General features: G+C 46.8%; 1 protein-coding gene across 1 annotated transcript in view; it reads left to right on the top strand.

Moving 5' to 3' along the window:
* LOC125946350 (uncharacterized) overlaps positions 1–27,352 on the top strand; it is a 50,278-nt gene that overhangs the window by 15,847 nt on the left and 7,079 nt on the right. Inside the window, exon 2 of the mRNA XM_049669147.1 lies at positions 26,986–27,160. Within this exon, the coding sequence (XP_049525104.1) occupies positions 26,986–27,160 (175 nt within the window). The remainder of the gene's footprint in view (positions 1–26,985; positions 27,161–27,352) is intronic.

Below are 27,352 nucleotides of genomic sequence, written 5' to 3' on the forward strand. Positions count from 1 at the left end.
AAGGCCACCGAGTCAGTAGTGCGCTGTGCCTTCTGCGGCAGCGTGAGGGCCAATGCGAGAGAGTGAGAGAAATGCAGAGACGGCGAGCTGCAAAGCGTGGCTTCGGTAAGAGGGGAACGTGGGGGAGGGGGGGGGTGCTAGTAAGGGAGGTGAGGGGGCCCCGGTTTGGCGGCAAGTATCAAAACGCAAAAGCGTCGCCGTAAAACACTCGACCATCACACACCGTCGAGCCCAGTGTGTCCCGCCATCATCAACATTAGAGGGGGTGGAGGGGGATTCCCCGGCCTGTTTCGGACGAACACGTCCAGGCGGTATCGTCGGAAAGAGAAAGGGGGGGGGGGGGGGCGAAAGCGAGAGGGTTTCTTTCTGGGAGGGTAGCTCGAGGTGCGGTTTTTCTCTTTATCTGCCGATGAACAGCGTGCCTAAAGAGCTGTAGTTGTGGACCGCCTCTTTGGACCAGTGTGCCTCCCTACACGCTCGACCTAGCTGCTATTGGACGACGAGAGTGGCGCCTGGGCCGGGCCTTCCATGACGACGCCTATGGTCTTCATTGTCATGTGTGTGCTTAGACGGTCTCTATGAATGCGCAGCCTCGCACGTGCAGAGAAGTTAAGCCTCATAGCGGTCCTGCGCACAGGAACGGCACCGAGCAACGGAGGGGGGGAGGAGAATGGGCGAGGCGTCCAGGGGCTAGCGGTTTTGCGTGCGCCTCTCTGGCCCGCATAATAGGTGCCGCCCGGGAATAACCGTCTCGTCACCTAATGACTAGCACACGGTGGAAAGAGCATACAAAGAGGCAAGAGCGATAGACGAGATGTCACTGCTGTCATCGGTTTTGCCTGTCACGCGCCGTGCCCATCTGATTGATAGCGATGCTTGAATGAACGCGGTCCCATGGTTGAGAGGGCGATGGCGTATCTCACGCAACGGGTAGTCGGGCAGTGCCGCCACTCTCATACTGTGATCGTCTAAAACACTGCCCGGATTGGTGCGGAAATGTCGATGACACAACCCGAGGGCATGCTGGTCTAATAATCCCAGCAGTTAGAGCTTCGCTGAAGACAGCCCTATTAGTTTATTATGCACGACGAATCGACCAAACCACCGCTGAAATATGAAGTCAAGCAACAGTTAAGACAACGTTCACATTATCATTAAGTGAATGGCGGTTTGACTGATAGTTTGTGGTCGAGTGAACCTATGTAATGTCCTGGGCAGGGGGCCCGCAACAACCGCCCCTCATAACTCGATTGCTGCGATTTCTCGTTTCTGCCATCTCACAGAAAGACCCCCGTTGTCTTGCAGTCTTGATTACTTTAGAAACAAACTATCTTGTTAAGACAGGACGCACACTGTGCCAGAGGAGCTGTGCCAGCGCTACATTAAGCTGGGCCTGTATTCCCCAAAAAACTGTTACGCTGGAAATGTTCGTAAGAGCAGGTTCCAGCCAATCTTGATGCTGAACATATTACGAAGGCCGCCGGCCAATGGCATAAAGGCAGGCGTGAACAAAAAGATTTCGTTCACCCCTCCAGCTTCTGGATTGCTGGTGCGGTGAACCGATGTATATTCATTCTCCGGTAGACAAAGGACACGGGATAGAACTGGAGTAGTACCGTGCAACCACGACAATTCCTGCGAAGCGCGGCGTTGGTATGTACGTTATTCTACGAACTGTAAAAGTGACTTCCACTTCAAATCCCGAATTCATGGCAGAAGGAAAAGAAAGAAAAATACGGATGCCGGCCAAAAAGGCATGGTTCATCAAGTTTTAGACGGTTCGGCTTCTATCCGGAAGTCTTGCTCACAAGGATTCCGTATAAAAGACGAATAGTTTAAAACCACATCTTCTTGGTCACAATCGTTCTTAATTTTTTTTTTGCATAAGTTTAACATATACGACCACGCAAGGTGTCGTCCAACCATAAATTTCTTAAATTCCTGAAGCAACTGAAATGTATTTATTGCCCAGCCGCGCTACGCTACTAACAAAACCCACCATGTCCCATAATACCAAAGGTGACGGCAACAGCCTGCCTGCATTAATGTGGGTCATTTTAGCAAAGGACTTTCCTGTATACATCACTATACCTTGTAACCACCTGATGCTTCAAAATGTTACAATAGTTCTAACGTGCAAAATTCGTGACGACAGCAAAGTTATGAAAATGACGATGAACACTTGTCCCTAAACACGGAGACGAGCACATGCAGTTCGATGCGGGTGTCTAGGTACGCAGAAGACAAATTTTTTTCCCTCAAAACTATACGTCAGTTTGAATGTTCAGGAGATAACTATTGGCTTAACTTGTGCTGTAATGCACCTGCAATCCGCAAGGTGGAATCAGTGTGAATAGACAGAAGCCCAGGAGCTTATATAATGACAGGACACACCAAATATGACTGGAGGAGGGTAAACTTGCAGGAGCGTGCAAGCTTGGAGAATGATTGCAGTGTCAGCATTTGAACAACTGGAGTCGTTTTCTTGCTGAATCGTGGGCACAGTGAAGTTTTTGTTCAATTATCAAGTGTTGATTAGTAGCGTCAGTCGCATTTCAGCCATGTTTACTAAGTCTTCGCGCACTTCCAAACTGTCCTGTACAATGTGTCACTATTCCAAGGCCTGAACCAAACCGACCAATCTATACATTCATAGCGTCGGCATTACGCGCTCAGAGGAGCCATTGATGCATGATATAGACAAAGACCCTGTGATTCTCGTCAATCGTGTTCGTGACGACTGGCACTCTGTGCAACTATACTATGGCACTGCAGTGGCAAATTGTCGGCCTTCGAGGCGGGGGGGTTTGTACTGCAAATCTGACCAGACGACATTCTGACGCCGAAATCAGAAGTATATATATATATATATATATATATATATATATATATATATATATATATATATATATAGTGTAGAGACATAAGCATTCACATTACCACACTCCTAATTCCCTCATTGAAGCCGTATAGCTTGCATTCGCGTCATATTACTTTGGAGCAGGCTGTATTGTATAGCAGGGGGGGAAATGGGGAAGTGGCCGTTCACTGCTAAATTTACTGCAGTGGTTGTGGTGCTCAGAGTAACAACATTTTGGGCCGCTAGATAAGGGTAAAACAAATAAACGTGATAACGTCGGTCAAGGACTTATAATGAAGAAAGGAACGGTGACAGCGAAAGGAAAGCAAAAGCTCTACAGGCTGCTTTGTTTTTTAAACCTCGGTCTTATAGGAAAAATTAAGTCACATTGGTGGTAGGCTTAAAAACCTGCCGCCCATGTATTTTCGTGGGTGGAGTGAAGAAGGAGAGGAGAAGGAAACTTGCATAGGGTATGTTTTGTAATGGGGTGTCCTCCAAAGTGAATGCAGAGCGGCAGAATTGCATCAAAACAACCCTCCGGCGAGCCACAGGCCATGAAGCCATAGACTGAACGCATGCGACCCCATTTGCTCCTCTTTTCAATGAGAGGTGAAAACGAAGCTCAGACTGTAGGTCTCTGAGCTCCAACGACATTTTTCAAAGCCCGAAAATAAATTGTTTGTATATCTATTGCTTCTGTGCAGTTAAACGCCTTCATAAGGCAAGGCTGGTGGGCCGGTGTATTCGGCGACTAGCAACATCATGGATCACTAACATCAGTTCATACATTTTCGTTAAAAACGAATGAAACAAAGCAGGACGTCAATATAATTTGTGACAGGTACTGGTGACAAATATCTCGATGACGAAGGTACGGTCAGGATTTATGCTAAGAGACGTGAGTTCACTTGTGCCCTGCATCAATGGCGCGGTTGCAGCGTAGGATGAAAAATGAATGATTTAAACTGATTTAGTGTCATAACTTAGGTGAACATTATTTCTAGGTGAACATTGCGGTTATCCGTGCAAGTGATGTTGGTTTGCCTGTTCAAGTAATCTACTCGAAAAGTCAGAACTGAGCTGCATGAGAAACTTTAATGAGGATGTGCACAAAAAATAAGAAGGTGGTCCCTGCCTGAGCTCGTTGGTTTACAATAATAAATCTACAATAAATCACAAGCCTTACAAAAAAAAAAAACTAAAAAAAGAGAAAAGCGAAAGTGATACGTGTGGCATACATAAGCTTTGAAGCCTTCTGCTAAGGCTAATATACTCAACAAGGTAATACTCCCCAAAGTTCCTTTAGCACTACGTACGGTCACTACGTACGACAGACTATTTGTACCCAACGTTACTTAGGAGCTCGCGCGTATTAAGTTGGTCTAATCTACCGCGGACATTGTTTATTAGGCGAGATCGCGCATGTTGCATGTCGCGTGTAAAGCACAGTTGTCTGAACTTGCGCGATGACTCAATACTTGGTGCGTCTGGTATGCGCGTTCGTGTGGACTGCTCACTATTCAATTCTTTCTCGTAGGTATGGCTTCTCCACATTAAGGAAAACTTCGCGGTGAAGCAACCTTTACAATGCGAAGAAAATAGTCGGAGAACTTGGGCTTCATAGCACGCCTTCACTACGCATCCCTATGTGACAAGAATAGAAGCAAATAATAAAAGTAATGCAAGCTGGGAATCTGTACCAATTTCGAAGTTTCATACGCGGTGCACCCCCACCCCTTACATGTAACGCTTTTTCGAATATTAAAGGTGCCGCTACACGCCTGACCACCTAATCCAAAATATAAGGACGAGTGGGTACCTGCTACGAAAACTAGGCCGGACAGCTTGTGTGTACCTGCTGACGATGCCAATGTGCCCCTGCAGGCGCCTTGCATCCGTAGTTAAACAGCTATTGTCGGGTTTCCGAGGACACACTAATCTAACAGACAACCCACGCTTAGAATAATTTAAAGCTGGTAATTTCCCTTTATAATAGCTTGAGGAGGAAACCCCTTATGGCAAAATCACCTGCTTTCACGTTTTCACCTAATCTTGACATCATAATTAACGCGCAACCCATTTAACCGCAACTTCAGTGTCGCACGCTCCAACAGTTAGGCGCGCAGTATACACTCAGATTCCCGGTTTGCATTCACGTGTAAATATATACTGACAAGCTGTCGAAGACGACAACGATGTTTGCCTGCTCTTATTGTGGGTACGTTTGGCTTGTTTAATAATCATAATCATCATAAGCATCACTATAATCATCATCGTCTATCATCATGATCAACGCTTTTTTTTTTTCATTCTGGCCACCCCCCTCGGGCGAGGAACAGCCGGATGAAATTATCGAATAAAGTTTATTCTATCTCTTTCTCTCTGCCCCCGTCAGCAAGCTCGATTTCTGGTTTGAATCCCGTTGTGGTCTGCCCCACTTCACACTGGACCAACTAATATATAGAAACTGCATGCGGCTCAGGAACTTATCTTTCCTGAACCATCGTTTTGCATCTGTAAATAAGCGTGAACCACCGTTCGAGTCTACGATGGAGATGCGGGGTAAATAGATAACCCATACGATTCCGGAAGAGGGACATCCGCTCACGAGCAACGGAAGAACGACAAGTTCGAGCTTATCAGTGTTGTCCTTTCTAATCAACGTTATCGACGTTATCAACGTTGTGTCCTTTCTTGATAGTACGGCGTTGGTGTTGCTTTAGAACGAAGACTCGTTGGCAACTTGGGAAAGCTTTGTCAAGGAAATTAAGGGGTCTTTTGAAGACTCAGCCACGGGAGGAGACGCGCGGGACAGTCACTGGTGTTTATCGATGGAGGGCTCAAAGTCGTCTTGAATGTTCAAGTCCATGGATGCTCACATAACCGGAAATGAAAATGAGGGTAATCTTCTAAGGGAATCACCGGAGAGGTTTCTCATTTCCACATTGGGGAAGAAGAAAAGTTTAGAATCTGTAGCAAAGGTGGATACGTAGTGTCACACTGAAAACCCGGCGTATCACACCAAAGTTCTGTCGACTGGCCGATGACCATACGCGGTCGCCGCTATCGATGCTGAGACGGAATACGCAACGTGACAAAATTTATCACCAATCACCCGCAAAATTATGTGCGCGAAACTAAGTTGGCATGCGGGCCATTCTCGTGCAAACAAAATACTACATCCTCGCTGTCTGCTCGCAGCGCGATTCCCTATTCGCACTTATAAGGGTCACCGACTTCGAAAACTCCAACAACGCTGCACGACTTGGGGCGCCACGATTCGTAGCGCACATGTAGGACGTGTAACCACCTCATGCACCCCGCGCAAATATGTCCACTGACCGTTTCCTTCCGTTCAGAAAGAAACACTGCTGCAAATGGGCTCAGCCTGCTGATTGCGTCCATATATCTGCGGTTTTGACTAAAACGTAGACCACTTCATTTGTATTTGCAGACGCTTTACAACCTCAAGACCGATCTTGAGGAAATCTCTAAACGTGCGACACGAGCCATGATTGAGCTGCGAGACCTTCTTGGGCCATGGCATGCAGTGCATGTCATGGCTCTGAAATGTCGCCCCGCTAAGATGCTTATAGAATTTCTGTAGAATACAGGCCTGAATGAGACACGGCAAATAACTTTTGGTGATGCATATCGCGCGCATGTATGTGTTTGTGCTATTATGTTTTTGATTTTATTTTTTCTCTCACGCATTCCCTTTTAACCCCGACCATCTCTCCTGCAGAGTAGCATGCGAAACCTGTCGCTAGGCTAACCTCTGGAGATACCATTGAGCGTTTTAATGCGAAAGCATTATATATGCCCCATTATGCGAAAATCCGGCGTTGTAGTCGGCGGCGTGACCGAATGATGGTATCAACACGTCAATGACCGAATGAGTGTAAAAACGTAAGAAAATACTCGGAGTGACGTGAAATTTGTCAGGCAGATCCCTGTAAACAAAGTAAATCAATTCCTTTGAAAATAATATTCGATAAATTTTGGTCTTAGTAGGAATCGAACCCGGACCACCGGGGTGTGAGACGAGCATGCACGCTTCTGCAGCGCTACGGCGGCTCCACAGTTCCAGTTGGATTATGTGTGAATAATGTGTGCCTAGTGCGTGCGTGCGTCATTGCGCACGTCACCTCGCAGCCATCTAGCCGACTAAACGTGTGGCCTAGTGCGTGCGTCTTTGGGCACGTGACGGCGCAGCCAATGGATAGGAGGTGGCGCCACGTCATGAGTGTATCAAATGAGTGCATACAACAAAAGAAAACTTTAATGTCCAATTGAACGCCGCTGAGCGTTCCTTCGAGTTATGAACTCCTCGTGGGCAAGCGAGCGCTCTGAGACGCTTGGCCCGTTTTCATTTGACCTTACCGAGGCGCAGTTAAAACGCAGGCGAGAGCTTGCGCGGACAAGGAACGCGCAGAAAAAGAAAGAAAAACATTTCACCAAAGGTATTATAATTAATGCTTTCGCATTCCCACACGTGAGCATTCTTGAGCGTCTCTGCAGAATTTCTTTCTCTCTTTGTTCTCAGGACGTCACAAATTTCATTTCTCGCGATCACCGCACATGGTTTGTTTTCCAAATTGTCTTCATTTTTAAATTTTTTTTTGCTGCGACATTCATATACAAATAGCAGATTTTTTTCCTTGCTAATTGTCGACTACCTGCGGCGCTTTGCGAATTGCCATGCACCGTCGTTACCTTCGCGTAGCCGACGACTCGGTAACACTTATTTGTCTTTACATTAAATACCACGCGGAGAATGTAGCAGTAGAACCTACATATAGCCATTCGGCCGCATTTGTGCAGAGCTCAACGCCATCAACTTTGAACAAGCAGCAGTCACCAACACCATGGTCACGGCCACTAAGCAACGGCCGCAAGAGGGTGCGCCAGATTGGTCTGAAGGACCATGGATAATTACAAGAATGAGAAGACAGAAATTAGAAGGGAAGATCTGTATCATAGTACAAAGGGCAGTGCCTTACTATTTGAAGCTCGAGCCGGTTGTCCTAAGGACAAAAACATACCGGAGCAAATATTCGGAACTATATGAGGCATGTGTATGCTGCAGCAAAAATCCGGAGACCACTCAGTACATCCTAATTGAATGCGAAGGAATTCCACCATTGAAAACCGTAGGTAACGTACACCTTCCAGAAGCGCTTGGATTTAAAGTGTACAGAAGCATCAACCGGTCAGCAGTCGAGATTAGCAAGAGACGTTGAGTATTGTTGGAAAAAAGAAATGTCGCAGTTTCGCCCGAAAAGCGAAGCATCGATTGCGATAGCAAATTAGTAGACATCTATACGAAGTAAGGATAGTAGTTTTAGCAACCGTATAAAGTTGTAAATATTTGCTTACTAACTATATAAAGCAAAGAAGCACGGTGTGACGCGCGCACAGGTAAACATGAACACATCTCGCTCGATGACCGCGGGAACTCGTCAAAACGCTGGAGTGAAAAAGCGCGCCAGCGGCAGTGAGTAAATTGACCTTCGCGATGGCTCTCGCTTCAACGCGAACTAAACGTCGAAAGCACAGCGCATACGAAGCTATCGGCACTCGGCGCATGCACTTTGTACCCATCGCAGATCGGTTTGAAGATGAGGCCCCCGCCGGTGCACACCCACATCGCAGATCGCTTTCAAGATACGGCGCCCGTGCGGCAGTTCCGTGAGCAGCAGCCGCAAGAGCAGAACTTCCCCGAGGCACTGCACATCGCGGTCACTCACCTTGTTCGACTAAGATTCTTTGCACAGCATACTGTGTCATTAGCCACCGGAGTGTGAAGCTACTTGCTCGCGAATTGGTGAATGCTCACCTTGGTTTCTTTAGGTTTCCAATTAGTTCTCATTCGTTTAGTTGTTCATTATGAGTGCTGTGTTATCCAAAAGGCGCATGCATTTCTCCGCTTCTGTAGGTAAGTAGGTGTAAATCAATAAAATATATTGTTGTTGTGACTGAGGTTGTCAATGAAGCAAGGCTATAATGTTCTGTGTTGCAACTAGACTTATTTGCTTTGAGTTCACACATCGTTAACCCTTCATCTCTCGAGTTATTTTCGAGAAAACCTTTCCAAAATGTCATTGTTTAAGTGCTTGAATGAATCGGCACATAAAATAAATGCATGAATACACTCAGAATAGTATACTTATTTGCAGAACAAACAAAAATTTGCTTATTCTTGACAAAGTTGGTTTCACTACACTGCTTGAAGTTGGCTTTTTCAGAGCCAATAAAGTATACGAAATGTGAATGTCCCAAACACGAATTTATGTGGCTTATGAGAGTTGTGACGAAACCAACTTTCACGTAGGAAGGAAGCAAAAGAAAGGCAGAAGGCAGGTAGAATCACATTTAGGCATGTAGGAAGGCCCTAGCATATACGGCACACATCCAACCCAATATCACAAGGAGTGCCATTCCACAATCATCACAACGCGTATGCGTTTCCTTCTTTTTATGGTTTTCTTTGTAAGTAATAGCACTAAAGCTTTCGACTACAAGTTTAGTCCTTTGCAGAGTCTGAAGAATTCTCACTGTTTGTCCCTTTTCAGCAGTTACGTTGCGGAAAGCTCCCGTCACATGTCCCATCCTACCGACGACGCCCTTTTTCTCGTTACCAACTGTGACGGTGAATGTGGTGAATTCATTCCTATATATATATATATATATATATATATATATATATATATATATATATATATATATATATTCGATTTCTCTTTGTAATAATAATATTTGGTTTCCCTTTAATTTCTGCAACATATGTGCTGCTCAATGGGCACGCGCAATTACGGGCAGAGACTTCTCTTTAATTATAGCTTGAAACGATAGCGTTATTACAATGATGAGTATTCTAAATTTTGCACTCTTACCACGCATGACTTCCGAAACCACAGCGTTTTACAGATATGAATAAAAGAAAAGCTGCTGACACGTTGCGGCAACACTTTTTAGATTACCGAGAGGGCCCCGGGTTTTGACTGAGACGCCATTTAACAAGACCGACGTTCAAATTTAAAATAATGCTCTAGAGGATAAAATATAGCGCCCTGGGCGTCACCCGTCTCGTTCATTGAAATGCATGATTTCCCAGCATTCCCGCTTGATGTCACATGGTGATGTTACGCAGGCATTGTGCATTAGTTGCTGTCGCGTGAGCGCGTGAGATGTTGCGTGAATATTATTTGCCACACCTGACACCGTCTCAATAAAGTTTATAGCAATACATTTAAGCACATACACCGTTTAATCTTTCGCAAAGTAGCAGCCGAACCTTTTAGGCACGCATAATTAGGAAAATATATTTCTGTTCTAGTGGCGTGCCCCCCTCCCAGCATCCTCCTCTGAGCCATTTGTCTTTTTTTTTTTTTTTTGTTAACGTTAGTGTAATGGAGCTAAGACGTGCGGCCGTCCGCAAGTGCTTCAAAAAGTTTAGAGTCATTTTTGTCGGTTTAGAAATGGCCGTTTCGTCTCCTGAGCACAAAGCATCACGTACAGTTTGCATCACTGCGGCTAAAAAAACCCATCAGTCAAGTGCGCTGTCTCAGCGCCGTGTCGGTCTTAGTTGACGCCGTCTCTGTACGATTCGTGTGACGGGAGGGGAGGATTTAAGTATACGGTAAAAGGCACCTGCGCGTGCGCGGCGGTTAACCACCCCCCTTCCCAGAAGGACCACTTTTTCTTTCTTCTTTTTATTTTCCCGAAATGCTGCTTGATACGTTCAGCATCATTATAGCTTGACGGAAACCGCCTCTGTTCTAGTTAAAAGGGAGCGATGTGCGCCGCTGTCGCTTTCTGCGGAGCCCGTCGTCTCTCTCGCGGCCGTTATATACTCCATATAAGGGCGCTAGGAAACTGCGGCGTACGCGCGCGCACCTGCGTTGGGTCACATCCGCAGTGTTTTGCAAGCGCCGCACGCGGAGGGAGACGGGCGGCCGTCTTGCGCAGCACCTTACGCAACGTTGCAGCCCGCGTTGTGCAACGCGCGCCGCTTCGCCCGTTCGCTTGGTTGCACTGAAGGCCGCAGGGAGCGTGGTTTTCGGCGAAAGCGAATTCTTTTGGTATTGCGACATGCACCTATACGCCGCGTACTGAGTATACTGACAGAAAAAAGAAAAAAAACTACAGAAATCGTTAATACCTAAATTTCTTGACTTTTATGCCAGTATAACACTTGTGGTGGCGTGGAGCAAAGGTAGAACACCCGGCCTCTAATCTGAAGGTCGTAAGTTCGAATCCTCCTCCGGTCCAATGGAGGAGGCATAGAGTGGCGCCTGACACCAGCAAAAAAAAAAAAAAAGAAAAGAAATCGCCGAGAGCTAGTGGGGCTATACTAGTCCAGGTGCAACCAAATTAAGAAGGTCCACTAAGCTTCAACAAAGTCACTCCCTCACCAGAACAGGAATTGGCCTCCCTGGGGCAGTATTCGGGCACTACATCGCTCATGACTCCTACAATTAACCCATGGCCCTGAATTCCCAGCGGCTGCGGAGCACCTGACCAAGGCGGCGGTCAGACCTGCGACGCGGCAGAGGGCGCTAAGAATCTCTGGGTCCAGACAGGCGGCCACTGGAAACTGAACCTGGCAACGTTCAACACACACACACCCTCTCGAGTGAGGCTAGCTTAGCAGGGCTATTTGAGGAATTATCAGGCATTGCCTGGGATATTATTGGCCTTAGTGAGGTTAGAAGCACTGGTGAGGCTTATACAGTGCTGAATAACGGCCACGTCCTCTGCTACAGAGGTCTTCCAGATAAGAAAGAATTCGGGGTAGGATTCTAGTCCATAAGGACATAGTGGGCAACATTGATGAACTCTACAGCATTAATGAGAGGGTAGCAGTCACGATGATGAAGAAATACAACAGTTTTATGAAGATGTTGAATTGGCAATGAGAAAGGTGAAAACTCAGTATAGTGTAGTCATGGGCGACTTCAATGCAAAAGTGGGGAAAAAGCAGGCTGGTGAGCCAGCAATTGGCAACTACGGCATTGATTCCAGGAACGCTAGAGGAGAGATATTGGTAGAATTCGCGGAAAGGAATAGACTCCGAATAATGAATACCTTCTTCAGGAAGTGGACCTGGAACAGCCTTAATGGTGAAACAAGGAATGAAGACGATTTCATACTCTCTGCCGACCCCAGCATAGTGCAGGATGTAGAAATGTTAGGTAGGGTGAAGTGCAGTGACCATAGGTTAGTGAAGTCTAGGATTTCTCTCAATTTGAAGAGAAAAAGAGTAAAATTAGTCAAGAAGAAACAAGCCAACCTACACGCAGTCAGGGTAAAAGCAGACCAATTCGTGCTGGTGCTCGCAAACAAATATGCAGCTTTAGAACAGGAAGATGAATACGAGATAGAGGTAATGAATGAAGCCGTAACTAGGCTGATCTCAGAAGCAGCAGTTCAAGTTGGAGGTAAGGCACCACGGCAACCAGTAGGTAAGCTCTCCCAAGTAACAAATGACCTAATAAAAAACGACAGAACATGAAAGTGTCAAACTCGCGAGATCAGATAGAATTCGCTGAACTGTCAAAACTGATCAACAAGAAGAAAGTAAGGATATTCAAAATTATAACGTGGAAAAGATTGAGGAAGCAGTAAAATATGGACGCAGCATGAAGTCAGTGAGAAGAAAACTTGGCATAGGACAAAGCAAAATGTATGCACGGAAAGATAAGCAGGGCAATATCATCATTAATTTCGATGACATAGTAAAAGCCGCGGTAAGAATTCTATACTGACATGTACGGTACCCAGAGCAGCAAAGATACTTTCATTCGAAGTAGTGATGGACAGGATAGAGATGCTCCTTCAATAACTAGCGATGAAGTTAGAATGGCCTTGCAAAGACATGACCAGGGTAAAATCTGCTGGAGAAGATGGAATAACAGTAGATTTAATCAAAGATGGAGGAGATATCATACTTGAAAAGCTTGCGGCCCTTTATGCTCAATGCCTCACGACTTCAAAGTGTACCAGAGAGCTGGAAGAACGCCAACATTATACTAATCCATAAGAAGGGAGACGTTAAATAATAAAAGAATTATAGACCCATTAGCTTGCTTTCAGTATTATATAAAATATTCACCAATATAATTTCCAATAGAATCAGGGCAACACTTGACTTCAGCCAACCAAGAGAACAGGCTGGCTTCAGGAAGGGATATTCTACAATGGATCATATCCATGTCATCAATCAGGTAATCGAGAAATCTGCGGAGTACAATCAATCTCTCTATGTGGCTTTCATAGGTTATGAAAGGCATATGATTCAGTAGAGGTACCGGTCAGCAGTCATAGAGGCATTGCGTAATCAAGGAGTACAGCAGGCATACGTGAATATCTTGGCAAATATTTGTTTCGCGCCTAACTTGGTCGCGCGACCTCGCCTAGTCGCAAATGTGAATGGGCCCTTAGACTGAGAAGGCTTAGGAGTGAGGATCAGCCTCCTATCCAGCAACAATGGGGGCAAATTGCAACTAATTTTTGAGGACCTTAACCGAGAAAGTGTAAGAGTGCGGTTGAAGATTAATATGCAGAAGACAAATATAATGTTCAATAGCCTCGCAAGGGAACAAGGATTCATGATCGCCAGTCAGCCTCTAGAGTCTGTAAAAGAGTACGTTTATCTAGGTCAATTACTCACAGGGTACCCTGATCATGAGAAGGAAATTTAGAGAAGAATAAAATTGGGTTGGAGTGCATACGGTAGGCATTACCAAATTGTGAGTGGGAGCTTACCAATGTAGTTAAAAAGAAAAGTGTACAACCATTGTATTCTGCCAGTGCTAACATATGGAGCAGAAACTTGGAGGTTAACAAAGAATCTCGAGAACAAGTTAAGGACCGCACAAAGAGCGATGGAACTAAATATGTTAGGCCTAACGTTAAGAGACAGGAAGAGAGCGGTGTGGATCAGAGAGCAAACGGGGATAGCCGATATTCTATTTGACATTAAGAAGGAAAAATGGAGCTGGGCAGGCCATGTAATGCGTAGGATGGACAACCGGTGGACCATTAGAGTTAGAGTGGATACCAAGAGAAGGGAAGTGCAGTCGAGGACGGCAGAAAACTAGGCGGGGTGATGAAGTTAGGAAATTTGCAGGCGCAAATTGGAATCAGCTAGCGCAAGACAGGGGTAACTGGAGATAGCAGGGAGAGGCCTTCGTCCTGCAGTGGACATAAATATAGGCTGATGATAATGATGATGATGGTGGTGATAACACTTGTCTCTTGCCCTAAACGTTATAAGCGCATATCAGCATCATATCACCATTTTGTGTGTGTGTGTGCGTGTGCGTGCGTGTGTGGTTGTGAGTGGTTGTGTGTGCGTGCGTGTGTGAGAAATGGATTAGTATAATAAGGTTTAGTGTATAGGCGTCTGCTCTTGTGTGTGGTTGTATAGCTTGCTCCAACGCTTTACGAGCAAGGCTGCGGAGGTCTAAAATATTGCCGGCGCTATTGCTATAGTGTCCTTGAGAGGTCGCGTATAGTGACGTTGCGTATGAGGTAGAGCCTATATGGTTCATAGCTGAAGAGCTCAGCAGCGGCCTCAGAGATAGGTGATGCAGCTCCTGTCTCGCAAACCACCCTCGGCATATTCGACTGGTTGTTTTAATGCACTATGGCAGTGCAACGCAAATGTTAAAAAATAATAAAAAATAGAATTTTTTTACCTGAAATACTGAATTACTCAAAAAAGACAATTATACTTCATTATACTGGCATCGTAAAGGATATCTGGCTTGATTTTGGCTATATTAGCCCACTTATGCTCGTACTAAAGCTTAGATGCTATGTTAGACATGACCCTTATAGCGATGTCGAGTGGCCCTGAAGTGACCGGCCATTATGCGGCTATAGTGACCTAGTGAAAAGGATTTTTTTCTTGTGTGTGTGTGTGTGTGGGGGGGGGGGGGGGGGGGACGTTCATATCACGTCGCATTATCCCTTCGTTGCTTCGGAGACAAATAGGATACTCATCGGAAGCCCGATTCCTGGATATCCTACCAAGGTCGTCCTAGGAATATTTCTTCTAGACTTTCTTCACCCATCCGCGAATAGTATTGTCCTGTCAGACGATTGGTCCTTTAGTTTCTTCATGAGAGAAGCATATGACCGTGGGGTCTGTTACACTGACAGTATGCTCATTATTCAGGAGAACGTCAAGCCATTGCTAATACACGGGCAACAAAATCGCAGGTATACAGGGTGTCCCAACTATCATGCACCAAACTTTGAAAATATTGTTACGTTGCGGAAGTCACATATACAGGTGTATTTAGAATATATATACAAGAGAGGCAACGATCCATAAACAAGATGGCTGGCGAGACCGATTCTACTTCTACACGTCAAATCGTCGTCTTCTGACTGGCGTCATTCTTGGATGAGGCGTAACATAACCCCCGCATGCAAAGGCGCCGTCTCGGCGCTAACTATAAGGGAGTTATAGTTAGCGGCGAAGTAAGGTTTCAGCCCGGACGCATGCACAACGTCAGTGGGGACACGGAAGTCCAGCGGAGCGATCTCGCATTTCATTCGCATTGCCAAGCTGAGGCAGTATCGTGTAGGGCCCTGTGTAGCGCCACAGCAGCTTTTCAGACAAGCCTATGCGGCGACGTGGCGTCCATAGGAGGACAACGGAGCCAGGGAGAAACTGAACGTCCCGATGTCGGCGGTCGTACCGGATCTTCTATGCGGCCTGAGACGCGGTGAGCAGGGAGCCGGCAATCTGGCCTGCCGTGTGAGCCCGGGCGAATGAGCCCGGGTGATGACGTCTTGAGCGTATTCAGTGGGAAACGCCGCACGCAACAGCCGCGTCACATCAGGGAGGAGCTTTTGCGCAGATCCTAACTCTCTTGCATGCGTAATCATGCGAACGACAGTTAAAATTAGGAGTCGGATATCTCGGAGCACGGACACGCTATAGAAGAATTCTTCCAGCTGGTACTGTGTAGAAACACGACTGCCTCTAATTTTTCAATGCAAACATACCCACTTACTGCAGTCAACAAAAAGTTAATTATTTAATTTTAGTTAATTGGGCTGCTGACAACGATAATTATCATCTCACTTTGTGTCCCCCTGGCCACATAACTTATTTGCACAGGTGGTCTTCGCGTGCCTCCCAGTGCCTAGCTAAGAAAACCATAAAGCTTAATTTTGAACACACTGTATAGCATTTTCTTCTTCTTTCTGGGGTTTTACGTGCCAAAACCATTTCTGATTAAGAGGCACGCCATAGTGGAGGGCTCCGGATTAATTTTGACCACCTGGTGTTCTTTAACGTGCACTACAATGTAAGCACACGGCCGTTTTTTGCATTTCGCCTCCATCGAAATGCGGCTGCCGCGGCCGGGATTCGATCCCGCGACTTTGTGCTCAGCAGCGCAACGCCTTAGCTAACTGAGCCACCGCGGCGGGTATAGCATTTTACACAATGTCATAACGTTGTACGGGGTGATAATTTTTAAGTTTCCCAGAATTGTTAAAGATCGCGTTTGCAAACACCATAATTCTAGTTGTTGAGCTGAATTATGTAGAGAGGCGGACATTACTTGCACGAGAAATCGAAACACATATTCAACTGATTTAAAAAATTCATTAAATCACTTTTTAAATAATTCCTTTACGGCACATATGGCAATTTACTAATTGTAGCTGGTGAGTTCGCAAGGCGTATCCACTTCATATGATTTTCCAGAATGACACCAGTTTGGAGATATGCGACATCAAACTCGTCATAAAATGCATTGTTGTTCCACATGCTTTTTATAACAAAACGTTCTTTTATGCACTGAAGGACGAAAGTAACTGGAACATCCATGTATTCGCCCCACACGTTGGGAAATAATATTTCGAAACTGGTGTCATCCAGGAGATTCACTTCAAGTGCATACGCCTTGCAAGCTCACATGCTACATTTCTAAATTGCACTATGTACCGTAAAGTCATTATATAAGAAGTTCATTGGTGAGTTTTTGTTAATTAGCTGAACGTGTGTTTCAATTTCTCCTAGTGATGCCCGCCTCTTCGTATAATTCAGCTCAAGGAGAAGAAGTATGCTATTTGCCACAGGCGATTTTTAAAAATTGCGGAAACTTGAAATTGATCCCCCCGTATAGAGCAACATAGCATTGTAGATACTTGCATATCGTCGTATATAGCTGCATATTGTTCTTCGGATCTGCAAATACAAATCGTTTAGTGGTAGCGTAAAGACAGGCGTAGCTCTTTATATGCAGTTCTTTAAAGCGCGCATTTTATTTATCTACGTTTCAGGTCGTAAATGGTAAAAGTATGGCGTTCCTAAATTGTTCATAATTTTAAAAAAATTTTTACAGTAGAGATAAACTTCTAGTAATCGATGCACACAACTCAGAGTGGCAACAGAGCTTGCGCGTAGCCAAATTAGGCAGAGAGCGAGCTCTAGCCTTGCAGTAAGTTCCCGCGCCCTGTACCAACTTATCGTATTCGTTTTAGCACATGCTCGTACCATGAAGATCGAACGTAGTTGTGGCACAAGTTACCTTTGTTAAAAGTATAGAGGTCGATCGGCTCAACTGAATGTCTATATATAGGTGATCTGCGAAGCTGTCGAGGACTCTACGTGAACGGAACTAGCTATGTTGCTACTAACGACATATTATTGCCAATAATATTTGATAAATCTTATCTATTATGAAAATTTTAATCTTCTGCCAACCAATTATTGGACATTTGCGAACTGCTGCACGCCTAATTTTGGTCAGATGCTGAACAATTGTAAAATGTTTAGAGCCGACTCCGCGTTGTCTTGTCTCAATGCTAACGCCAAACCCAGTACAAATTTAGTCATATATATATACAGGGTTGAAGTTGTCATAACGTGAAGTCGCATTATCTTCGTTTCCAAGATACCCAGAAGAGTGGCAGTTGGTGATCCAATAGGGGACTTGCTATACGATTCAGTTTTCGGGTCAGACGTCGATGGGTTATGAGCTTTTGATTTTATGTACTATATTGTGTCCCCACAAATGTTTATTTTTCTGTATGCGTAACATATACCCGTCCTACATGCAATAATTGTGTTATAGCCACAAGACAATGAGGCCATAGACTATTCAGAGACAGCGCACTGACTCTATATAGCTTAATGACATTTTCTCTAGGCACACAGTACGCTGTGTAAATAAACGTCGGCGGACACTTTACAGTCAGGCGTAGTAACTCTTTGTAAATTTTTCTCATTACTTAGTGGCGTTTCGTAGTGGAAAGTCAGCGTACAAGTCACCACTGCAAACTATCACAAAGTGATGTGCATATTGTCGATGAACTTGACCTAATACGAGGCGAGTCCGACAGTTCGCGACTAACTTTAAGGTCGTCACACAGCCGAAGTTTGTGATCATCAACTTTCGCAAAAGGACGCTGCAAACCGTACATAAGGACACGCTCAAAAAAGTTGCTTGATAGTGATATCAAACTGCGTTACTTTATTCGAAAAGCGCCACATATACTGTACGTTCAGTATAGTGTTCGACCCACTTGATCAGTGCGAGCGCATGCCTGCAGCGGTTCACATCTTGGAATGCGTTTTTGGACAAGTGATTCTTTAGGCGACGCTTCCACATAAAAGCTCCAACGGAATTGATGAAGACAGTAACACTTTATTTAACTAAAGCTTCTGTTTAGTTTCTGTGTCAAGACAAGCAGTGTCTCCTCAACTGCCTGTCAACCTGTTGATCTTGCAACAAACTGAAAGCTCTCCGAGATGAGAGACAGTGAGGAGGCTCCTGCTTATGGGTCCCAACTCTTCCCAACTCTTGGTTTGTGGGCAGCAAGATACTATACAGTCGTCACGAGAAACATGAAAATACCGTGGGGAGAGCGCGGTGGGGAAGTACTCGCATTGAAAGTGACGCATCGCTTCACCAACATGGCGAACTTCTCGGCTTCGCTTTCAATCGATAAATGCCTTGGAAAAACCCGAGGAGGTCTCCGTGGATTCGTAACACGCCAGCTCACACGAATGGCCTCGCGGTCCTATTCATAACAGCCGAACGTCGGTTGAAACAACCCATACCTTGGGTACAGAGACAAAGGAGGCAACTGATAAAGAAAGAAAAAGGGAAAAAGGCAGGTGGTGTTATAGATAGAAACAACTATACAACAACACAAAGGCGACAAACATTATAATAAATGGAACTGAGCTTAGACGGTTTATTAATGGGAAGGAAATTGATGAACCATAATATTCGTGAGCTGATTGACAGAGTTCAAATAAGAACAAGACAATGTTTCGAGCCCCACAGATTTGTATTTCTTTAAGGCTAATATCAAATAAATGATGTTAACTTCAAGAAACGTTAAAACATCCAAAAATCATCGCCAGTAAGCAACAAGCCTCTACTCGATTGCCCTCGTACAAATAATACCTAACCCTTTCTAGAACTAAGGTTCACTTGCATAACCTGTACATTAGGCTCCGACTATTGAAAATGCACGCTAAGCCTAACACATCTAATTTAGCTTGCAGTCGTTATGAAGAGGTGTGTCGGTCAGCGACAGACTTTCGTGTTTCGTGTAGCGAACAGTTCCATAAAAGCTACTGATAAGAGTCCAGTTGGAGTCTTTGTAGAAATGTGATATTCCTGAGATGAGATTCATGACAGCTCAGATAGCGAGGTTAACCTAAGCGTGTCATGTCGTCCCGGTTTGGACAAGCTTCCAAGATATCATTTTATTTGACTGGGCTTGTAAAAAACAATGGTGGTGATAAAGAAAAAAAAGGAACTTTCTTCTTAAAGTGGTCCGGTCGAGCCACCAAACTTGCGCAACAAGACATACTATGTTTTACAGCGGTCTTTATATCGCTGCGTAGAGTTTCTTACGTCGGCGCCGTGACAGACCGTCCTCTTGTCGTAAGAAATCTCCTTGCGAAAAAACGTTAACCACAAGACTATACTACAATATAAAAAAAACTCATTCTTTCTTGCGCTTTGATAGTTTCGGAGCATAGAGAGGGCGCTCTAAGAACTTTTGCAGTATGCATCTTTTTAATATTAGAACGCCGCTTAATTTCGTCTTTCAAATTATCTATGGAATGAGCCCCATAATTTCACATGAAATGCGATCACACACGTTTAAAAATAATGATAATGACCGTTGGCTTGGCCGCTAAAGTCGACCAATGAGCCATGGAAGACGCAAGGACTGCAGTAGCTCGCCACGAAAAACTTCGCCTCTTCCCCTCGCAAGAAGCAACAGGAAGGACGCCATTTTCCCGGACGGCCAAAACAACAACGGTATAGTCATCAATAATTCACGTCGACCTCCCCGCGTTCCTTTCTTGCTTTTGATACGCTGCGGAGTGCGAAGAGCCACAATCGCTGGACTCACTCGACTTGTCCGTTTCGACGTACATCTACTGACAAAGCTCAGGTTTCAGGCCGCTCTTAAGATGGCGGCCGGGCCGCCCCGTCACGGAGCAGCGATAGGCGACCTGAGCATCGCCCTCTCACCGACCCTCTCACCCGGCGCCTCTCGCCAATCCAACGCTCGGCCGCCGCACAGTCGTCGTCACCCGGTGCTGGCAGGGCCGCCGCGTCGGCGCACCAGGACGCACTCTGCGCATGCGCCGCTGCCCGTTGGGCTGAAATCTGTTGCTTCGGCAGAGCCGCGTCGCGATCGATGTTGTTCCCCTAGTTCGACGCTTGTTCTCGCAATTATTCGCCCCCCCCCCCCCCTCCCGTCCCACACGCTACCCCCTCGTTCAACCTTTCTTTGAAATCCCGTTTCACTCCCCTTCTGCGCACGACGCGCTCCTTGTCCCCTTTCGTTTCTTCCCCTTAAACACCCACAACCACCGCCTACCTCTTCTCCGTTCGCAGAAGATCCCGCACGCGCCTAACCTTTCCCTTTTGTACACAGCCGCTCTCCCCTCATCCCCAAATTCGCCTCCTCCGCAGGCTGAGCCGCTCTTCGATCGCTCGATCTGCGCCTTATTTCTTTTTTGTCGGCTTAATGCAAGCGTGTCGCCTTTCAAACAGACAAACACGCAGACGAATAAACACAAACGAGAAAATGTCTAAGAAGCGCCCACTTCGACAGAGTTTCCGAAGGTGTAGTTGGCAGCTCCGAGTTTGTCTTGCGCGCGAAGCACGAAAGGGCAAAGGAGCACAGCCTTCAAACAAACACTCTTTTTGTTTGCCCCCTTCCGCCATTCCTTTCCCCGTCCTCCCTTCGCGCCCATCTTCGTATCGCCACCGCAGTCGGCGGTCGCCAGAGGGCGGCACGAAACGGGAAACGTCGAGCCCAGCCGCTCTCTCCTGGCTGCTCCGTGACGCAGTCCGGCTGTTGCTAGGGGCTCTCTTTCCCCGCAGCGCCGGCAGCTAATGACTCCTTCCCGTTATGGAGATCGCGGGAAATGCGGTCGTGGCCCGTGCGGTGCGCACTGTCCTGCGGCACGGAGGGCGGAGATGGGATAAATGTTGCAAACACTGCAGTTCGCCCGGGCCCACTTATTTCGACACTCCCTTGCGCATGGCGCAGACATTTCATCATCACGACGCGCACGCGCACCGCTGCCCGCACCCGCGTGAAAGTTTTTTTGCACAACCGACTCGGAGTCACCGCTCTTCAGCAACCCTCCTTCCATCTCCCACTTTCTTTTTTTTTCTTCGTCTCGTCCGACTTGAACGCCCTCTTTCGTTCCTGTTCTTGTTCTCTTCATTCGAATGCAGTGATTGTCAGGTATCGATCGACCGGCGAGGAGCTGGCAGCAACAGGCGATCCCCCCAAAGCTCCGCGACTCGTCTTGCCTCCTCTCAACCCCCACCCTTGCTCCCGCTCCAACTTGGGCGTAAAGCTCGCAAATGCTGTGTTGCTAGGCTCGCCTGTGCATTCCTGGAACCACAGGTCGCAATTTGAGCACCAAGTTCTCGGAATGGTGATAAAAACAATCGCGCGTTATACAAAAAAATGCCTGTTATATGGAATCTCTCGATAAGACATTGCGCTATACTCTAAGCTAGTGCCATATTCCCGCGCAGCGATTTTTCACAATAAACCACTACTACGTCGGCGCAGCAGTGCGCCGCGCCAGCTTAGGTCGCGCTCCTTGCGGACCATAGAACAGAACTTCCTGCTAAAATTACTATCGTAAGAACCAATGTTCTCATATTTAGGTTAAATCTAATTCTAAAAACGTTCGTAAGAATAATGTCGTTGCGATCCTTGAGTATCATAAAAATGATGGTCCAGTGCCCGGATTGGTCTGAACTTCATGCTCGGCGGCTTTAGACATGCTTGTGACTTCCTTTACTACGCTTTATTTCCCCTCGATTGAACATAAATTTCCAAGAAATCATAGTTTTCTAAATGCAAAACGCAATACGACTCTGCGCACAGGCATAATAATTGCGAATTGTTGTATTTATTACGCAATATTTTGTTTTAAATGATCCCTTTGCAAAGCCACAGAGCCGTTCGAAAAAAGAAGGACGAAGTTTAGGCAAATCCAGTGCCCTATACCCATCATTACCATGCCAAACATGCTGTCTGAACAATAATGCTTGCAGCTCTCATAGACCCTGGCGCTCAAATTCCCTTTAGTAATTTTTGCAGGAAACTATAGGCCCTAAAGCAAGACACCACAAAGTTGCATGTACACATTCAAGCCGAATCTTGCTTGGCACGCGCTCACTTTTTTTTTTTTTTTTAAGAACGCCGGTGGCAATCCTCGCTCAGGCGCCAAAGAAGTGTGTGAAATTCAAACCAGGCAACTCAAAGTCTGTTCTATAGTGACCACGTATGGCTGATTTTACTGCACTGCCCCAGTTTCCGGTTATAAAAAAAAAGTAAGCAAGTGGTACACGTTTGTAAAACATGAAGGCGAAAGCCTGCCAGCTGTGGAAGAAGACGGCGACGAACGCGCGACCTGTGGCACGAGCGCGAGGGGCAGTATGGGAACGCTGGCATGATCAGCGGCATCGGAGCCAGCTGTGCAAGAAGACGGCAACGATGAACGCGCGAGCAGTGGCACGAGAGCGTCTCTGTGACTACGTGACATATGCATGCAGGCACGCACTATAGGCACTAAAGCCCCTGGAAAACTAGGCACACCTTTAGTAAGCCACAACGGTTAAGCCAGATGTTTTGTACAACTGTATGTTGAGCCAAGATGGTAATAAAGAAAAAAAAATGCAGCCGTGGCTTCAGGGAAGCGTGGTCGTCTCGCACCACGGAGGTCCGGGTTCAATGCCCATGCACACCGGACCGAAATTTACGAAATTTTCCTTTCAAAGCCACTACTTTGCTTTCTCCACAGGAACTTTCCTGAGAAATGTGACGTCAATCCGAGCATTTTAGACGTGTTTTTACGCTCTGCAGCGTCGGCCATTTATTCGTCACGGCGCAGTTTCGCCAAGGTCACTGCAAGGTCACCGCCAACACAGACACCTAAGGACTTAAAAAGAAGTACAGCTGACGTGTGAAAAGTACTTTAGGCAATCGCTATATCAAGACCCACTACTCTTCGTTTCTCTTCTGAAAATGAAAAGTGTCTTTACTGCAGTGCGTGCAGTGGACGCGCCATTATGCAAGCGTGGTGCTGTGCTGGATTGAGTTGCGACCACAACGCTGACGGTACGGGGAAGCGGGCACACCGTTGAAAGCATTTTCCAGAAAAGTCAGCGTGCACAAAGAACAAATTAAGCGAACAGTCATTGGTCATAGCCGCAAGAAACATTCAGTTGCTATTTTCTCGCATTTGAAATGCTATACGAGTGTGTGTCAGCCAAATATTCACAATCATTTTCGAAGTCTTTACAAAGTAGATGGTATAGTCGCTACTGGCATAACTCGGGACAAATACTACGAACATTTTCTAGAGGCGCTTGCACATGCCACCGCAATGCACGCTGAATAGCCATCATCGGAAATAAAAAAGAATAAAAAAGGCCCTCAACAAAAAAGACAAGAGTTATTTCTATCTGCTATCAATGTAAAAATGAAAGGTCAGCGTGATTTTTTTCTTTAGGCATTGCCAAGAATCCAAAGAATACATGTCTGTACTCATTGGCATGATATAAAAGAGTACCAAAATTTGTGGAGGAAGAAGAAAGCACTTGTTCGCATGCCACGTTCCTAGAATTGAGAGAGAAGAAGAAGAGGAGAACAAGAAGCCGATTTGCGGTCATGGAGAAGCCCACGCCAACCTCCGCTCGCGAACAGCCGAAGCGAGGACGACGGACCCTGAACGCTCATTCCTGCGCGCCGGAGTCGTCCTCGTCCGCACGCTCTCCCCAGGAAGTGCCTGCAGGCGAGCACGCTACCGGCAGGATTGCTCAGAGAAAGGCCAGCACGGCAAGGAGTAGCGGGAGCACCAGCAGCAGCACTAGCAGCGAAGCTGGCAAAGCCACTGAAAGAACCGACGCAGTGGTGAGTCGATCTCTGTCTGTCTGTCTCTCTCTGTGTGTGTGTGTGTGTGTGTGTGCTTACGCATTTTTCTGGATCACCTCATGTAGTCTACACGGCCTCCACGAAGCCACAATGCCTCCGGAGAGACACGCAGCAAATAAGCTGCGCTACACAGTGATATATAGTTAACATAGGCGGGTATGGTATACTCAACAAGGTTTAGCAGTGATTGTGTCCATGCATCGCAAACAGCAAAAAGCTTTAGAAATATTGTACGCATACTCAGGGGCATATATATATATATATATATATATAAAGAATGCAAGAAGAGAACCCAGCTTGAGGTTGGCGTGCAAAACACCGACATAAGTAGGAAGAAAAAGGACAACACTAACGTCATTTCCCTCCATGTTGTCTGCACGTCTGCCTTCAGAAACATGAATCCCTACCATCGTGCTGGACTTTCAATCGTTGTACGAGTTGGACCTTTTGAGTATGCTATGACGCCATTTACGAAACTCCATAATGTGCATTGACTCGTGTATCAAGGTGCGTCAGGGATACACTCTGACGAATCCAGAGTGATTAAATGTGAGTAAGGTGTACCGCAGAGGTACATCGTTGACCAATATTCTCCAGTAGGTACTACAGGACATAATGGGGAAAACATACATGTTTTGTACCGCGAGTTATTTCAGGGGAGACGCCGCGGCGTCGTTGATATTAAGATACTTGCGCAATTATTCATCTCCCTTTCTCACTCCCCTTTCCCGGTAGGGCAGCAAACTGTTCAAAGTCAAGTTAACGTTCCTGCCTTTTCTCGCCTCCCTCCCTCTCGTTACTTGTGCAATATGCCATGATGGATTCCCCGGCTCCAGGCATACCCAAGCGGTAAAGGGTCCATAACGCCGTCGAATAGCGGAACCTTGGTGTCTGTCGCAGGAAAAACGGCATGGCGCTACAACTCCGCGACAAATGCGCCGCTTGCGACCGCGTTTTGCGCATTCTCCTTTGACGCACTCAGGAGTTCAACCACCACAGGGGATACTTGTCGCCCGCAAATGCGGAGAACATCTAGGGGCTCATGTCGTATACTGTAAACGTCCAATACACTGAATGGCTGCTGATACAACTGCGATGATGCTGTATAAGCAGCAATCTCTAAAGATCAGCAGCCAGAAAAATCAGCAGGCCTAAACAATCGCAAGGTGTTTTTTCTGCAGTGCATTTGTGCTCGCAGAGGGAACACATATTGTTTTCGTTCAGCCAAGACTGCGCGTTCTAATTCCGGGTAGCCATTCGTAGTTTGCGCGCGAAGTCAACTCAGAGGCTTCAGGGGTCAGGAAACGTGTGTACAATAGAGCACTGCACGGGCTCGGGCTTACCCGAAATCCCGGGCCCGACCCGACCCGTGGGCCGGGCCGCGCCGGGTAGGGCAGTTTTTCACGGGCTCGGGCCAGGCTCGGGCACGGCATGTGCTTTTTGACCCGGGCCAGGCTCAGACTCTGGTGGTGTGCATGTAACGTGAAGCGAGTTATCCTCGCGCGTCTCCACTCTGAAAAACGCCTTTTTCGGTCTCGGGCCAGGTTAGGTCAGTTTCGAGCCGGGCTCGGGCCGGGCTCGGGCCTAAGGTAAAGGGGTGGAGGGCCAGGCCGGGCGGGTAACGAAGAATATTTCCGGGCCCGGGCCTGGCCCGGGTGTCGCCATAAATCTTTTGGTCGGGCTCGGGCGGGCAGCCCAACGTAAAAACGGGCTCGGGCCGGGTCCAAGCAGTGCTCTAGTGCACAGTCGTCCTTTAGTAAAGGCTGATTCACACTAGGCCGACACGGTACCATTTTGGTCTGCCGACTGTTGGCGACAGCATTTTCCTTCCTTTAAACCGTTGAGTTAAAGGGGAAAATGAGACATCCACCCAATCGTAGCAACTGCTACAAAAGAAACCCATACGTTCTTCGAAAGAAAAGCCTCGCAGTTGAAGAAAAATTCGTCCTGGTCCGGGACTCGAACCCGGGACCACCACTTTCCGTGGCAGCCGCTCTACCATCTGATCTAACCAGGCGGCTAGAAGATGGCAGGGCGAAGTCAAATTTGTCAACAACTGCAAGCAAAGGCAAGTCTTTGACGTAATAGTTCAGTGGAAAGCCGCTAGGTGGAGCGAAGTAATTAAAGGGGAAAATGAGACATCCACCCAATCGTAGCAATTGCTACAAAGGGATCACATACGGGTTCCTCGAAAGAAAACCCTCGCAGTTGAAGAAAAGTTCATCCTGGTCCGGGACTCAAATTCGGGACCACCGCCTTTCCGGTGCAGCCGCTGGTTAGCTCAGATGGTAGAGCGGCAGAGCCGGCGGCGGCCGCCTGCCGGCAGCCGCCTGGTTAGCTCAGATGGTAGAGGAAAGGCGGTGGTCCCGGATTCGAGTCCCCGACCAGGACGAATTTTTCTTCAACTGCGAGGCTTTTCTTTCGAGGAACCCGCATGGGTTTCCTTTGTAGCAGTTGCTACGATTGGGTGATGTCTCATTTTTCCCTTTAATTACTTCTCTCCACCTAGCGTGTTTCCGCTGAACTAATACGTTAAACCGTTGGCCACAGCGTTTTTCGTCCTGTAAACTGCTCGCGTCATCAGTCGGCAGACCAAAGTCGTTCTCGTGTCGGCGTAGTGTGAATCAGCCTTAATGCTTACCAATTCGCAGGCCGTGGTGAACGCCTCCGTCACTCAACTACCAGCTCCGCCTGCGGGATCAGCCACAGTAACTGAAGGGGACGGCAACGTGCACCCGTCGTCGCAAGAGCCCAGTCACCACGAGAGCGCCTCGACAATCGCTGCTGCCAAGAGTGGGAGCCTGCTGCGCAAACCATCCACCTCAGGTACGAAAGTAACGGTCACTTTTCTCGTTCCATTGTTCAAGGCGTCTCGCGGTGACAGTACGTCATATCATCGAATCCACGGCTCGGGTAGATGAAGCCGTTTTAACGAAATACCACTTCGAAAGAACGCTGTAGCGAACGGGATGCCAGTGACCACACCGGCAAATGAGAAATTTCTTACGAACAAAAATG

Source organism: Dermacentor silvarum, chromosome 6 (assembly GCF_013339745.2).
Source record: "Dermacentor silvarum isolate Dsil-2018 chromosome 6, BIME_Dsil_1.4, whole genome shotgun sequence".
Taxonomy (NCBI): Eukaryota; Metazoa; Arthropoda; class Arachnida; order Ixodida; family Ixodidae; genus Dermacentor; species Dermacentor silvarum.